General features: G+C 42.5%; 1 protein-coding gene across 22 annotated transcripts in view; it reads right to left on the minus strand.

The window, feature by feature from the left end:
- Positions 1-4,207: 4,207 nt before the first annotated feature.
- macf1a (microtubule actin crosslinking factor 1a) overlaps positions 4,208-17,249 on the minus strand; it is a 230,272-nt gene continuing 217,230 nt past the window's right edge. For 12 of the 22 annotated variants that reach the window (XM_026156616.1, XM_026156614.1, XM_026156617.1 and 9 more), the window contains 12 exons: positions 17,064-17,218; positions 16,267-16,429; positions 16,022-16,176; positions 15,858-15,932; positions 13,819-13,836; positions 12,959-13,076; positions 11,132-11,194; positions 10,577-10,609; positions 8,376-8,593; positions 6,792-6,914; positions 6,017-6,125; positions 4,208-4,943 (listed from right to left, as the gene is read on the minus strand). In XM_026156616.1, the coding sequence (XP_026012401.1) occupies positions 4,696-4,943; positions 6,017-6,125; positions 6,792-6,914; positions 8,376-8,593; positions 10,577-10,609; positions 11,132-11,194; positions 12,959-13,076; positions 13,819-13,836; positions 15,858-15,932; positions 16,022-16,176; positions 16,267-16,429; positions 17,064-17,218 (1,478 nt within the window). In that variant the 3' untranslated portion in view covers positions 4,208-4,695. The remainder of the gene's footprint in view (positions 4,944-6,016; positions 6,126-6,791; positions 6,915-8,375; positions 8,594-10,576; positions 10,610-11,131; positions 11,195-12,958; positions 13,077-13,818; positions 13,837-15,857; positions 15,933-16,021; positions 16,177-16,266; positions 16,430-17,063; positions 17,219-17,249) is intronic. The other 10 variants (XM_026156621.1, XM_026156623.1, XM_026156610.1 and 7 more) reach the window with 6 other exon arrangements.

Genomic DNA, 17,249 nt, shown 5'->3' on the forward strand with positions numbered 1-17,249 from the left:
TTTCAAAGCTCTAAAATCTCCAACATCGATGTGTTATCTTGGCTCAGAATTAACGTCTAACATAAGTCTGCTTTTTTTCTGAAGCTGCAGGTTTCCCGTTAAGCTATTCATTAGTTCACAGAGCCTGTCGTGCAGCAGGCCTAATGCAAACACACTGTGTGCATGTGTGCGACTCTAAATCAAAAAGACTTGGAGGGAAGAAGTGACTCAAATATAGTAGTGAGGCTCAGGCCTGTGCCAGCTCGTGTTTGTGTACTCTTTGCTTCAAAGCGGCCTGGTACTTGCGGTCACTTTGAAAGGCATGAATAACACTGACCAAACCAAAGTGACCACGGTTCATTCTGTCCTGGCCGAAAGGGCGAGTCCCAAATGCCAGGAATTAACGCTATGCCCCATTTTGTTTTCTTTTGCTCTTCACATCTGCAACTTTATGGAAGCCTCGTCTGGAGAGATAAAGGGGAGGGGGAGAGGAGTGAGAGGAGATGAAGAGGCGGAGGTGAAAGAACAAACAGGGAGTTAAAGAGGAGAGAGAGGAAAAAAATGTGCCCGAGTGCCCTCAAAACCATACAAACCCAGCATAAATGAAAAATGACATTCCTGCGAGACAGAAGTGGTGGAACAGAGCGAGGACTGTCATCAGAGGGAGCAGTCTGGGATGACAGATGGACTGCAGGCAGGACGGGCGTAGATGGATTGAGAGTGGACAGAAAATGAGAGGAGTGCGAGTGTGAGTGTACACACAGCTGCAGAGGGTGGACTCAGACCTCATCATCTCCGGTGGAACCACCAAATAAACAGGACGGAGTTATTTTCAAATCCTCCATCGCCGTCTCACACAGACACAAACTGGGGAGCTTGAACACGACAAGAAACACATCAGGACCGAGAGGAGGGAGCTCAGATTATTGAGATTACTTACTCCACCACCTCCTCCCCTGGGGTTAGCGACTCATCGTGTACAGGAGAGACGATCCAGTCGGGCGTGCCCTTATCTGTAACAGCGTAATTACCTAAGAATGTCCGGTGTCTGTGGGCCGCTGTCTGCATGAGTGAGTGAGTGAGTGTGGGCACGCACATGCAAACCAGAGAAATCGGAGACTTAAAGGCCTTTTCCATTAATTAGACTAGAAATCCTTAAATAAAAACTAATGATAACAAAAAACAAGGAAAACAAGCTGGAAACATCACTTTAAGACCTGAAAAAAAAGTCAATGTACTCACAAAAATACCCCTAACTGACCAAGTGATGCTACCCATCTCACAAAATCAGCAGACTTTCATTTTTAATATCATGTAAATGAAGAAATATTATCCATTTATCGAGTGCAGTTATTATTTTTTTAAATGGTCAGTCATTCAGTGCAGGAGTATCTGACTCTCTGGTCTTTGGGAGTTTGAATTTAGGTGGGCGGCTTCCATTCTTGCAGTGCAGGGGTCTCAAACTTCAATGAGCTGTGAGCCACTGCTGGCACGGTCACCTCATTGTTCATGCAGTACAAAAAGACCCCAAACAAACAAGAAAACTCCCACAAATATTTCCAAAAATCTAGTGTTTTGTTTTGTTAATTTTTCAAATATTGTGTAACAAGACAAAACTGCAAACGTGAACACATTTTTTCTCTCACCTCTTACTGAACTGAAGCTTTTCATTGAACTACTAAATAAACCAATGGCTACTCTTTCTGGCCAGACACGTGGCAGCACTTCTGCTATAAATTTGTTTGTATTTAACAAAACAAAAATGCAGACATAAGTGTGCACGTTAGTTTTGGACTCTCTCACTGAACTAACACGGCCAATCCCTCAACACGTTTGTGCTCTCTGCTCATGTTGCCTTCATATTAAATCATTTTTTACTTTTAAAGACTTTATTTTAACATTGCACTCAACAATACACAAATCCTCCCTGACAAAAAAGTTACTTCTGGGGCCAAATTGCATTACATTTCTTCAGGTCAATATAAGGGCCGCAAGTAGGGGTGAGGTGGGCCGCAAGTGGCCCCTGGGCCACAAGTTTAAGACCCCTGTTGTAGTGTAAAGAGGTATTTTGGGAGCAGATTTAATAAACTGCCCGTTTACAGATCAAATGATCAGAGTACTCTTGCCCTTAACAACAGTATGGCTCTTATTTCTTTATGACCAGAGCTATGAGAGAGTCCTGGCACTCAAACATCCCAGCTCAGTTGTGCAGTGGGGCAGATTTGGTGCTAGCAGAATAACCTCCAACTAAAACCTTATCTTGGGGCAGCTTTTAAATCAGGTTCGTCCAGTGATCATAAACGTGAAACCTTTATGTACGGATGATCATTAAAATTAAAGTTACTTTAGATGTTTAATGCTTTAAATAAGTGAACACACACATATTAGTGTTGCTTCTAGGACTTTGGATAAGATTAAATACCTCGTAGAGATCAGGAAACACCTTTAAAGGGGTTTTGTGTAGTTCATGCATTAGAACACACAGAACAGCAGAGCACTGAGAATTTTCTATGATTTATGATTGCAAAGTCTGAAATTTACAGCAAAGTCATCTGCTGATGCATGTTTGATGCCCCTGACCTGGTGCATAAATCAGGGCTTCAGTTCAGGTTGGAGTTGTTGGGACCGGTGACCTCTTGCTTATATTAATAATAACTAATAAGTTGTGGGTGCTTCGGGTCACATTCACACATCAAACTCGGCTGCTCTTACATACACAGACGCAAAAGACAAGAGGTTTTACTGCAAGCATAATTTTAATACAAAAACAGAACAAAAAAAATTGTTTATAATTTTAGTTTTTTTTTTTTGTTGTTTTAATTTTACACAAGTGACTCATAGTAACACCCCCTCCCCTCCCTCCATGTTCTTATCACACAGAGTAGCACAGCATCAAAAGGTGGTGGACTCGTCTCCCGATCCCTCCCCCCTCAGAGAGACAATAAATAAATAAAAATCACCTTATGATGTCTTCTTCTTCTTCCTTATTGTAAATTCATTAGTTTTCATAAACTTCATCTCTTACACCGAGATAACACAGAGACAAACTCGAGCCCCGCCAAAGATGGAGCATTTGGAAAAAAAAAAGAAAAGCCTAGAAGAAGAGACGCTGGGGAGGGACACGAGGGAGGACGCCCGCTCTCATTGGTCCGCTCAGCCCAGGTCCCCTGTCATTCATATTTGTAGTTCTCTCTACACATGAAGGGCAACCCCCTTTGGTCGTGGTCAGGAAAACTGTAGTCATTAGCTTTAAAGAAAATGTAACAAAAAGGCTGCCACTAGAATCAGCGACCTAGTGAATGATGTCATGTTACAACAGAGTAGAAACACACGTTACACACAGATCACGTCGAAACAGCGGAGTGGGCATCTTCTCGGTACAAAAAAAGAGAAAAAAAACTTTCACCATAATACTAAATCACTCTCTGCCAACGGTGATATGACGTGAAAAATAAATAGATCTTTCTCTCAAGCTAGAAAACAAAACTGGATTATAAATTAACCAGAAAACAACGAGAAGAAAAAAAACAAAAAGACATTCGCAAATTAAACGTTTGCATACAGTGACTCAAGTCATTGACCTTTATTCTTTCCTATAAGAAAGACACACGCGACACACACATGCGCGCACACACCTTTTGAGTTTGAGAGTGCGCGTATGTGCTGCTGGGCTGCAGAGGAAGAGACAATTAGTGCATGCTGGTTGTCGGACTCTCCAAACGCGCTTGTTTACGTCAGGTTACGCATGTCGTGTATTGTCAGTAATGTGCTGTTAGTTGAGTGTGTCGCCATAAAAATAGTCCTCTCTATTGCCAGTTTGTGATTTCTTATTTCTGTGTGTGTCGGATTGTAACGCAGACATGTGACAAAACCGCCGAGACGCACACCCGCGAGGCCCGTCTTAACGTTCCAGCGGTCGGGAGGAGTCGGCTCTGCGGCGTTTGAGTGTGTGAGAGTTTGCCCTCAGCTGCAGCAGCGCCACCGCCGATCCTCCGAGTCTGAGGTTGGCCGCTGTGGGAGCCAGACAGCGTTTCCCGCCTCCGTAGATCTGCTGAGGTGACTCTTTTTCTCGCCAACCAACGCAGGGGAAGCGACATGGCAGTCGTTGCATATTTTCTTTTTTAACTCATCGCTGAGGCATCTGGCCCACAAGCCAAAATAATAACCCACAAATTCCTTCTTTTTTTTTTTTCCTGAATGCCACTTGAGCTTTTTTTGTTTTTGTAGCTGTGGCGGTGGCGGCGGCGGCGTGTCCCACTCCCTGCACCGGCTCTGTGTTAAAATGTGTGTTTGTGTGTCTGATCAGGACAGGAGTTTGTAACACAAAGTAAGGCAGCATCACATCGGGTCGGTCTGTGTTTGGTTCCTCGCTGGTGGGGAACTTCTGAAAGATGAAGCAGGAGACTGGAAGGCAAACTGGGGTCGCTTCTTAAAGGGGAACAGTCTTTTTTTTTTTCACCCCACAGACTCTGGCCTGAGACCGCCAGACCAGAATCTTCTCCTCTTGTGCAGGTTTTCAGTCGGCTGGGGAAAGAACGAGACGGAGATTCACTCAGCTCATCCACCTCCTTCTTTCTCCTGGAAAGTATCAGTCATAGTGCACACATTCTAGACAAGCCCTATGGATGGATGCTCAGAGTGACGCTGGTACACCCAAAATGGCAGATAATAGTGGCCCACCCACTGCAAGTTCCTCCAGTTTCTCTGTGGGTGGGTTTATTTCTTCGCAGATCCCGGGGTTTTTGGGCTGGGGGTCTTCTTGGAGATGGTGGGGATCTTGGAGGGTTTGGCCCCACTGCCCGGTCGTCGCGGGGTATCTGAAGTGTCGGAGCAGACGGACCGAGCGTCCTGGAGCTCTGATGCGTCTGAGGCGTCGCTGCCACGGCGACTGCTGGCCCTGCTGCCGGCTCGGCTGCCGGCTCGGCTGGTGGGACCGCTGGCTGTGGACCCCCCTCGCTTGGGATCTAACAGGAGAAAAGAGGGAAACGAGAAAAAAAAAGACAGTAAAAATGTGCTGACAAAAGCAGAGCATGCATTTGTGCAGATTCACATTTAGTTTGCAGCACTGTGGCTGTGGAGGCTGCCATGTCTGTGGGTTGGCCGAGACCACAGACTGCATATACAAGATAGACGCAGCCTCTTTGATGTCACCCAGTGGTTTGTGAATTTTCTTTGATCTTCAACCACAGCTGTCATCATCTTGGCTTTTTGTGGGGTCAGAGTAGCCATATTTGTACGAAAAGGGCAGACTGCTGCAGACTGTTGGCTAACAGTAGCTAGCCTGGTTTGTAAGCTTAATTTATGGACTAGACACAGACACCCAATAATGAATCTTAACAAGCAAATAAAATACTAGTATTTCACTCTCAGTAACAACCTGTGCATAAACCTTTTGGACATGGCCTATTAGTGCAATTAAGCTATTATTATTTGACATATAACCGCGTTAAAATGCTGCAGAAGTTACCGAAATAATTAGTCTACTACAACATCAACAGGTGACTTCACAACAGAAATCACTCAGTGAACAGCTGCCATGAAGGTGAAAACTATGACTCATGTTTCTTTCTGCTGTAACGCTGGACATTTTAACCCTGGAGTGCATGGAGGCTAACTCACTTCAGGGGACAGCCTCCAAGTGGCTGTTAGAGGAACTGCAGTTTTTGGCATTTTTACGTTTTAGTCTCAGATGTTGACACAAATTTATGAGTAGAACTGAATTCAGTTATCTGAGAGTAAATATCTCAGCAGCAACAATGCTGTGAATTGGCTGTGAATTAACACATTCGCTGACGTCTGTTGGTCACAGAAGTAGGAATTTTAAAACCTGCCCTGCATTCAAGGAGAGAAGCCCCACCCACTTTACAATCAAACCTCCTGGTAAGTCTGGTCTTAGCAGGGACAGGGGCTTACTTTGAACTGTGAGTCCTGCAAAGCTAATCTAGTAGAGTTAATGAATAAAAATATAGAGCTTGCAATTAGCAGGTCTTCCTTAATGAAGTAGATAAGTAGCCAGGACACATGGCTGGTGTCTCACCCGTCCGCGATGGTTTGCTGGTGTGCGTCGTTCCACCGTTCTCCCCGGTTAGTGAGCCTCGGCTCGAGTGGAAGGTCGGTCTCTTTAACTTGGACCCAGATGGCGCCCCCTGCAGGAGCACATGGCAGACGTCAGCTGAGGATAATTTCATTGTTATCACTTTAGACACGCACACAGACACACACACACACACACACACAGGGGATTTAACACAACATATCACATCCACATGGACATGAACAAAAACAGATCTACAAATAAATAATAAACAACACAAAGAAACGTGTTAAACACAAAAACACCAACAACATATGAACACTATATTAAACACTACTATTAATTGTGAAGGTATGTGTTTATAAAACTATGTGACCACATGAAACTATATGTAATAAATCTGCTGATTAGTCCTTTAATTTTTTTTCTTTATTATTTGCTCTTTTTTTAATACAGAGGATATCTCATCAACTTGCTTTTATCTAATCAAGAGTTAAAAGCCACAAAATAATAATTTTACTGTCATTTCAGTTAAAGAAATGAAGCGACTCAGCTGAGAAATGATAAATAAATGCACTAAACTGTGCAGGTTTTATCCTTATTCTCCTATTTTGACACAAAAAAAAACAAAACAATTCAAGCAAAGCTCAAAATCACCCCAGCCAAAGTAAAGCTTCCCATGTGAGAGCACCTGCAAGTGTGCATTAGTGCATTAGCGCGTTCAGTGGAGTGGGGTTGGGTGGGGCAGGGGAGTTGGTTGGGTGGGTGGGTGTGTTACCTCGTGCCCAGGAGTGGTGTGGCTGTGACCGAGATCTGGGCAGCAGTGGCACTTGGTTGGCGTTGGAGTTTTACTGTGTGCCAGCCAGGGCTTGGCATAGTCACGCGAGTGAGTATGGGACGACTGAAGGGAGGAAGGGAAGCAAGGAAGGAAGGAAGGGTGGAGGAGAGCAAAGCAGCGTAGGGAAGAAGCAAATGAAGGAGGGGGTGTGGGGAGGAGGTGTGGGGGCATTGGATGGACAGTTCAGCGCAGCAGATTAATGTGTAAGAGTGGATCATTCATTTTTTTTCCCATAAAGAGAGACCGCATCAATGCAGGAAGGACACGTTTGCAGCGAGGTTAGCAGGGTTGAATAAGAGGAACGTGGGGAAAAGGCAAAAAGATGAAAGAAAAAAGAACAAAACATAAAATTTCACAGTTAGGGATGCGGTGATTTCTGACAAACAACAGGAGGATGACAACAAATGTGTTACAATGCATAAAAACACAGTTACAAATGTGCACCACCTCGCACACACACAGCGTTCACATGACAAACAGAAACATCACTGACATCAGATGACGACACTAAGAAATAACAATGGTCTGTTTGTCCTGACAATGACGATGTTTCCATTTAACAAACACTCCAACACACAACAGAAGATGAGCATGAAAGACTGTGTGTGTGTGTGTGTGTGTGTGTGTGTGTGTGTGTGTGTGTGTGTGAGCTACAAAAATCTAGGGACCCTAGGGAAGGGTCAGGGAACTCCAGGCCTCAAGGCCCAGTGTCCTGCAGGTTTTAGATGCATCCTTGATCACAGCTTGAACACAGCTGATTTAAAATACCTCCTCAACATGTCTTGAAGTTCTCCAGAGCTGATAATGAGCTAATCATTTGATTCAGGTGAGTTGACACAGGCGGATATTTAAAACCTGGAGGACACAGCCCTTGAGGCCTGGAGTTCCCCACCCTCGCTCTAGGGGGAGACTCCTTGGAAAGGCCGATCAGCCAGCTCTGGAAAATTTAAAAGCATAAATTTTGGACTTTCCTACTGACAAAGAGCTCCCCCTTTCATATTACACCAAAGTTATTAAGTAATATATAGCAAAAATTACATTTGTTTTTCTTGACATTCCCTAACCAGAATAAAACAGGTGGTTAAAGTAGGGCATGCTTTAAGGCGTGTCTGACAGCGTTCCCTGATTTCTCAGTAAGATCAACGCTACGTTTATTACGTCTGAAAACTAACTTCATACTGCCAAGGCCATCTTTTATATCTTTAGGTCGAGGGCACTTCTACACTTCATGCAGAATGTTTGCTTTTAAGTAACAAGCACATTTCAGCCTGTGCAGTGGGATTCAAGGCTTTTAATGTTTTGGGTAGATAACTTGATCAAGTAATAAGAAGTTTCATTTCCTATGATAGTATCAGATGTGTGTTTAACCATATTTTCTAGTATTTTGAATATTACTTAAAAGTGTTACAAAACCAACTTTTAAACCACTATTAGTTCAAAATTTACTGTAAATGTTTATTACTCAGTGCTTATATCCCTGCTCTGTCATTAATGCTGTGTAATGACTCGAGGGAAAAACCTTACCCTGGATGATGCAGAGGCCGTCGGGGTGGCTGGGGCAGAGGGAGCAGAGGGGAGGGAAGCTCCACTGTGGGAGGCCGAGGAAGAGGAGCGGGTGGGCGAGGCGTTCCGAGAGCCCGGCTTGGAGCGACGGCCCCGGGACCGGAAGGCGGCCAGACCCTGAGACGCTCCTTCAGGAAGGATGAACTTCTCCCTTAGCTCCAGGTTGGTGCGACCTCGAGCTGGACATAAAGAGACGGACAGGGAAGGGAACAATGAGTCTGGGTTCGAGTCGGCTCGGAGGTTTCCTCCAGCAGGGGGCGGCAGAGGGAGCGAGCAGAGTGAGGGAGAAAGTCAGTGCTTCCTTGGCTGCAGACGTCAGAGTCGGTGCATGTTTCTTTGAGAGTGCGCGTGAGCAGAGCAGGTGTTTGGTCGGGTGGGGTTTCGGGGACTGAGGGACTGTTAAGTGCACTTCGGTTGAGTCATTTTTAAGGTGGGAGGCGAGCGAGGGGCGTGTTTTGTTTGAGTGCAAAGGTGGGAGCAAATTAATTACTGCGATACGCAACGAAAGTCAGCTAGTCATCGACACTGGTGGACACGAGTTCGGAGACACAATGCCATTGCTTCAGAGAAAGACTATAAAACTTGGTGGTTATTTCAAACTTATTTTCCTTTATTGTAAATAACTTCTTGAGGCCCACCTGCAGTACTGTTCTCACCCAGCAGGGGGCCACATTGCAAATCAGTTTGATACATCATTTATGAAATAAAGGGAAACTATCAATATTATTGGAAATGTAATGTTTATGCCAAAAAAATAAAACTGAATAAACAGGTAGTTTAATTGTGTGGCTAAGAAGCAGGCCACCATGCATGCTTCGTAACACCTGTATGAGCAAACTTTACAGGTACTGACAGCAGCCCACTCGCTGCTTCCTGATGCTGTAAACAGAGAAATAAGACTGATAGACTATTCTATAGGTCACATATAAAAGTGAAAGACTCCTCCTTAAATAACTCCTTAAGCAACAGCACGCGTCTCTGCTCTCATAATCTGCAAATTGTGACTGAGTGCCACACTTTCGTTGCGTATCTGCTTAAAATCGTCTGAGCGCGCTGGAAGCAAAGTGCAGCTGCTCTTATGCTGTTTGTCAACAAGATCTCAAGTAGTTTTTCACTTCTTGCTGCAAAGGAGCATCTCAGCTCTGCTGTATACACACAGATTGTGTATAAATACATGTGGGGGTCATGCCTGGTTTATGCTTAGCAGGAGAGAACCCAGAGATTCAGGGTTTCTCCCGTCTTCAAAAAACACTCAGCGGCATTCTTGGACAAAAAGTGGTGCAGCAGCCCCAGCAGACAACAGCAAGCCTGGAGAAGCCAGCCACAAAAAGAGAGAGTGGAGAGACCGAGGACAACGGGAGGGTTCAAGAGAGAACAAATAAATACAGAAAGAAAGAGAGAGGGAGAGAGGACACAGATTCAGAGTGGAGGAGAAATGGAGTGAAAGAAAAGAGTGGAAAAAATCTTAAAAAGAAGAAGAAGGAGAGGAGGGCTGCAGCTAGCTCGTCCCGAGCAACTGAATAGCAAGGCCAGTCAATTAAACGGGTGCACCCTGTAATTATGTCCCCCCTCAAAGCCAGCCAGCCAGGTGCACCCTGTAATTGTGTCTCCCACCAACCAGCCATCACATTTAAAGGAGCCGCGTTGGAAAGCCAGCGTTATTAGAAACCCAGGCTGGCCACGCCCAGGTCTAAGACACCAATATTTTTCTCCTACAAATCAAGAGTTTTTACGTTCTTCTCTACGAAGCAGACAAAAGAGCAGCTCTGTCTTTACTTAGTACTCATAGTGACCGCTGTATTTTTTTTCTGTGTTTATTCATTTAGTTTTACACACGCTCTCTTCTTGTCTCAATAATGTCTTATTTACGGATTTACTTTGTAAAAATCAGCAAACCTCGAGTTACATCTAAAGACCAGGGGGTTGGCCAAATCCTGCTTTTTACTGTGAGTGAGGAAAGCATGACGCAAACATGTGCCACACAGACGGGACTGACATGAATGCCTTCAACGCACAAACCTGACCACGGTTATAAAGAGCACACACACGTGAACAAACACACATATATAGACACACAGAGGACAGCTGTGGTTAAAGATGGAGATGAATGGATGGATGGATGGATGGATGGTGAGTGAGAGACAGAGAGGAAGTGTAGATACCTCGGCAGCAGAAATAGCCAGGAGTGACTGTCACTAAGAGACACAAGAGACAACGTGAAATAACTGCATGCTGGAAGTGGAATGAAGAAAGTCTCTCTCTCACACACACACAATCCTAAGACTGTTTAACCAATCTGTTAAAAAACAGCTTTAGATACACACGAGCCCTAAACACACACAAACACACACACAGCTGAACTCTTGGGGTCCGGACGAGTGTCGGAGACCCCTGAAAGGTGTTGGAAAAAGGGAACAGATCAGGATTTCAGGGCTGGAGCCAGCAGCAACAGTAGGGGAGGAACAGTGGGGAGACATAATGTTAGTCAGGTGATCACAGTCAGCAAGGCACAGCAATAAGGCCAAACCACCAAACCAAGGAAGAAGAAGAGAAAGGGGAGAACGATAAAGATAAGAGCAACAAAAAAAGAATGAAGAAGAAGAGAAAAAAAGAAAGGTGGAAGCCCAGGGGAACACAAAAAAACAATCAAAACCAAACCAGACGGAGGAAACACAGGCAGCGAAGAGAAAGCGTGAGAGAGAGAGGAGAAATCCAACCTATACGAGATGAGATGGAGCTACTCGAATCGGAGCGGAGAATCTTTATTCCTGGATGTTGCACTGAGAAGAGAGAAAAAAGGGAGAGAGGGAAAAAAAAGAAAGGGAATAAAGAGAAACTGAGGATCATGCACCATGCAATACTACGTTTTTTATTTAAGAAAGAATGAACAGAGAGAGGCCGAGGAGAGGACGTGTGTGTATACAGAAATAAAACGTGACGAGATAAGATGATGATGAAGATTGAGTCCTTTGGGATCGACAGAGGATGGGCTCGGAGGGAAATGACAGATTGGGGAAGAGAGATGGAGACAGGGAGAGAGAAACACCACTCCGAGGAGCACAACAATTACACCGACGTCACTGGAAGAAAACACTGGATAGAAAAATGAGACGGTGCGCTTCACTGCATCACCTGCTGACAGAAAAACTAAAGAAACTTGAGTCGGTTTGTGTGTTTTGTCCTTTATTTCGTGTTTTGTCTCCGTTTGCGTTCAGCCACTTGTGTTCGGCGTTGTAAACATGTTGAGAAACATCTTTGAGGGTTTGTTTGCTTTGGTGTGATGGTGTCTTAAGTGCTTGTGCCTGACCGATATATACCACTGGATATTTTTTCTCAAGATGGTGCCCCATTCATTTAAAAAAGCATCTTAGTCCCCATAAATGGCTTCAAGTTTTAATGATGAGGCTTTTTTAAAGATCCTTTTCAGACCTAAAGCCTACAACTAAAGCTAAACTAAAAAGAACTGATACTTAGTAATAATAAAACTGCATAAATGATCTAATCAGATTTTAAAAAGTTTTTTAAAAATAAAAAATATATATATGTAAAAGCAGTTAGAATCATGAGATAAAATAAATTGTCAACTAAACCTGACAGACAAATGACTAAAAGAGATAAAAGTATCAATATAAAGTTGGAAAATGTTAGCTAATCATAATGGAAGTTTAAACTGTTGCTTAAACATAACAGATAAACATTTGAAAAAGAATTAAATTAAAAAACTAATTAACACATGTGGTTAGGAGTTAACTGTTAAGAGATAAACAGTTACAAAAAGATTTAAGTAGGAATGAGAAGCTGGAAAATATCAGCTTAACGTACGAGCTAACAGTTTACTAATGCTAATGCTAGCTAAAGCTAAAAAGTTCATAATTACTAACTTGAAAGTTATAGTTAATGGTTTGAGTTAGCTTAAAATATATAAGAATCAAAAATTGTATTAATCATAACTGACACGTTTCTAAATAAAATCAGGAATAAAAAGTTATAAAAGTTATTAGCTAAAAGCACGATTTGCAGTTAAAATTCTTAGCCACAAAGCTAAAGTATAGATAGTGTATTAAAAGTTTTAGCTAAAAATAAAATGTTGAAAATCGTCACTACACATAATGAAAAGTTGTTTAGTAGAGTGCTAACTGAAAGTTAATCATATAAATTTAAAAGTTTGCCAACAAACAAATTCTGATTATAAAAGCTAAGAATAAGATATATGCTAATAACAAAGCAGATCTAATTTAAGTTTAATTGAGGTGAAAATGTAGAATTATTATGTCAGAATTATTTCCAGTGTATACACTAATCAATATAATTATTTTTCACAGCTAATTATTTACTTTTTATTATTTATTTTTACTTTTTTCCAATCAAAAATGCATGTGTCAAATTGAAATTGTGCTGATATGCCTAAAAAAAAGCCCCATTGTAATCCAGTATCGGTCAGGCTCGTGTGTGTGTGTGTGTGTGTGTGTGTGTGTGTGTGTGTGTGTGTGTGTGTGTGTATAAATGAGAGGAGGCTGATCTGTTTGTGTGCCCACTTTGCTCACCTCTGCATGGATCGTTCTTGACCAGAAACTCGTCTAGAGCCATCCAACCTCCTCCGACTCTCACCATCACCGTGCTGCGCAAAATCCTCACCAAACGCAGCTGCTGAGAGTCTCCAAACTGGGGCAGGTGACATAAAAACGGAGGGAAGAAGGGCCAAAAAGAGTGGAAACAGAAGAGGGAATCAGGGGGAAAAAAATTAATGAGTAAAAACAACTATTTGGTTTCTAAAGATTTACAACCATCACACCAAGAAGCCCAAGTACCAAATCTGAGCATCGTTTCTACTCCATGCACTGACAGAAAAACCATGCACTGACAGAAGTTACAGATCTCAGCCCAGTTCACCCAGCCACTCATATCCACGCATCGTCACACACAATATAAATCAATCATGTATTTATATTCAGTCTTTGAAGTTTTCTAACGTGTTATTGTTTTTCAAACCGCCCAGCGAAGCAGACCTCCAAGCGATACCAGCACAGAAGGAATTTTCTGGATCTCTCTCCAAGCAGCTTGATTTGTTTCCCAGCTTCAGTCCCAAGCACACTATATATCACCGAACCACTAATTACCCCTTCAGCCATGTCACTGTCGCCAGCTTCACATTGTGCAATTTGTCACTCTCAACACCAAACAAATCACAGCAGAAACACGAGCGGACGGTGAAACCCGCTTACACGTTGCAAAGCCACAAAGGAGTGCTTCTTCCTTGAAAACGTAAAATTAAATAAATACAGATTTACTGTATCATAACGGTATTTTCTTCAAGTATACGGAAACAGGAAGCGGTGCACTCCTTCAGTGGAGAACGGGGAAGCAGCTTTCACACGTCCACTCGCAGCAGCGGACGTCACTTTACCTGGTTTCCGAGGAAGAACTACAATAAATCCAGAAGACACGGAGCAGAGGAAGACAAAGGGAAGAGAAAGAGAGAATGAAACAACAAATACCGACAACTTGAATCTGTGATGTATGAAAGGACACCATTTATCTGTGTGCAGTGTTTTCGGAAAACTCAAACTTGGGCTCACAATTAGTGGTGAAAGCAAAAAGAAGCCGTGTGCGGCAGTTACGTCAGCGATGTGAAAATGGGTGACGATGAAGTCGAGACAGGAGATGGAGTCAAAGACAGAGAAGAAAAGAGAAGCCAGACACACACAGAGGAGCAGAGAGACAAACACTGTGACTATTAGTATCCCCAGCGTCCTGCAGTCTGACGCTGGATGTCATTACCCACTGGGTAATGATGGAGTGGACACAAACTGTAGCAGTGGTAGTGATGGCCGATCCAGGAAATGCTGCTGAAAACGGTCAGAGCTGAGGTCTGCTGTATAATGCTGCACAGACACACACAGACTGCTGCTGTCTGCCACGTTGTGTGAAGTTCAGTCTACAGATAATGCAAGTGCACTCACATTTATATGACTTTCTAGTCTTACTGACCAAGCAGCTTATATTGCAAGACACATTTAACCATAGAGCGCCTCATCTACCTCATAACTACAGCCAATTTAAATTCATCAATAACCAGTGCTAACCCCTACACCAACGTCCGGAGAATTTTCCTAAAAGGTGCAGTAACAAGGCACCTCCTCTGTAGTTAGATTTTGGATTAAAATTAAATATATTCAGTCATTTTTCACTTAATCTGTTCATGTTGGTCCAGTTTTTTGGTGACCCATACAGTTAGGTTCACATCTACTCCTCTATTTTGATTTTATTTTAGTTTCAAGCCAAGCAAGCATAGTTTCTGAAACTAGAAGAAATTACTGTTTAAACTGAGTTCTTACAGGTATTTTTGCTTTTGGTTCAATAAGGTTTTACTGTGTTTATGCCAAGAAAACACATCTTCCACATAAGAAGGCAGATTTTAACCAGGTTACTGGTGATCTATGAATGTAAAGGTTTATAAAAAAATATTCATGCATGCTTGGGTGTACCAAAATACTGGCTGTTACCTCCAAAAGGGTAAAGGATTACAATACAGCCAATGATCTCCCACAGCACAGTCTTTAAAGTCTTTCATCTTTATGGCGTTCATAAAAACAAATACAGGAAAACACTTTGGCTCCGGGTCCATATCAGCGGTTCTCAGACACTGAATAAACTTTACTCCTCACAACCCAGAATTTAAATATCCCCAACAATTAAACAAAAATGTATTTCAGTGACATAAAATTTAGAACGACATCATCAAAAACTCTGTTAACTAGTTTAAGATTCACTCCACATTTTTCCTGCAGAGAACCAGGTTTTACAGTCCAACAGTAATTCAGTTACAGCTCCTAATTCCCACCCCGCTGTGTGTATCTGTGCTGTCGCATTTACAGGATTATTAATGCTTTGTGATGAAAAAGACAGCCATCCCGCAGTTGTTATAAACATGTTCTATCGATGTTATGACATATTATGACAGCGACAGCGTAAACACTTAAATACACCATGATTATCATGATGTGAGATGGACACACGTGCGTGAAATGCTGTGAAGTTAAGTTGAGAAGTTAATGAAGTGCAGTCACAGTCAGTAATGAATAATGAACCAATCAGAACAGAGTCAAATGGGATTCACGGGTAAATCTTAGCAGTCATGCTTAGATTTCTACTTCCTTCTCTTCGTTCGCTTCACACATTAAAATAATCTTTGTTTAAACATTGATTTTGGGTGCTGTCACACCCACTCTTGTGTTAGGTGTAAATTTGAACCTGAGTGTTTGTTTATACTACTTCGACCTCATATGCACCTCAAAAGGTTGCATACTGCTACACAATCAAAGTAAATCCCCTTTGACCCAGTTTTTTAAAACAATTCCTGTTAAAATATCTTTTTTCCAAAAGTTATTATTTGAATCTTTATTTTATCTCTAACAGTAGATCGATAAATAAAGCTGAACTTACCCGGTATTTGTTCTCGCCTATCTGCTCCACCTGGAACCTCTTGGCACATTTACACTGGGCTACCTGCCGCGTCACCTGCACAACCACAGACCAGACAAGACGTAAATAACTGACATGTTTTGAGCTAAATTTATAGCGAGACGTTTTTCTAAGCTCCCTCTTACCTCATCCTCGATCTTGTCGGCGTCAGTGGTCGGCCTGTAGGCATCCTTGTTGGGGTGCAGAGCAGCAACAAACTCGTAGTAGTCTATGTAACCGTCTCCATCCCTGTCAAAGATGTCTGCCACGGCCGTCATCTCCAGCTTACTGGTTGGAAATTCTGAGGATATTAGACATGATATTTACCGTCTTTGAAATATAAAACAAAACAACAATATAAACACAAAACAAAACCACTGCAGCTTCGTACTCGAGGCCAAGATGCCGTCAATGAACTCCTGCCGTGTGATCTTTCCATCCTGGTCTTTGTCGATGCGTCTGAAGAAATCCATGACGCGGGACTTCTTGTGGTTCATCCAGCGCATGTACTTCTTCCTCCACACGTCAAAGTCAAAGTTGGCAAACTCCTTGAGCTGAAAATGGACAACAGTGGCATTAATTAGGATTCAAAGTACACAACAGATGCAAATTAGCTTAAGCTAACTCTGCTACAAAGCATTTAATGGCAATATTTATGTTAATCCCAGAGTCAGAACCAGACACGGAGAAGCTGCATTCAGCTTTTATGCTCCTTATATCTGGAACAAACTCCCAGAAAGCCTCAGATCAGCTGAAACACTCAGTTTATTTAAATCCAGGTTGAAGACTCACCTGTTCTCAGCTGCATTTGAATAAAGCACCAAATCCACACTTTAAGCTTAAATTTCAAAACTTACATTTAACTACTGATTTTATCTACTGTTCTGATTTTATCTGTTTTGATTTTATATACTGTTGTTTGTTTGTTTGTTAATTAGTTAGTTAGTTTATTTGCTTGTTTTATTCAATTTTAAATCATGCTTTTTATTTGTTCTTGTTTCTAATGTCTCTGTAAAGCACTTTGAATCACCTTGTTGTTGAATTGTGCTATACAAATAAACTTGCCTTGCCTAATGCTCTGCATGGTCCCTTTTCAAATAAAATTAATTAACAACAATAATAAAAAAAATACATAAAGTTTAATGTTTAGTGAGTGTGGGTAGCTTTGCTTGACCAAATTTAATGTACCTCCTCCAGCCTGTCCAGAGCATCGTTGAGTTTGCGCTGCCGGTCGAGAGCTAGCAGCCACACCTGCTGCCACCTGGCACACAGCTGGTTGAGTCGTGGGTTTCCCCCAGAAACCTGCATGGCCGCCTGCTGCTGTTGCTGCTGCTGGTGTTTTCCTGCAGAGAACAGGTAAAGCTAAACGAAACG

The sequence above is a fragment of the Astatotilapia calliptera genome, chromosome 22 (assembly GCF_900246225.1).
Source record: "Astatotilapia calliptera chromosome 22, fAstCal1.2, whole genome shotgun sequence".
NCBI classification, from domain to species: Eukaryota; Metazoa; Chordata; class Actinopteri; order Cichliformes; family Cichlidae; genus Astatotilapia; species Astatotilapia calliptera.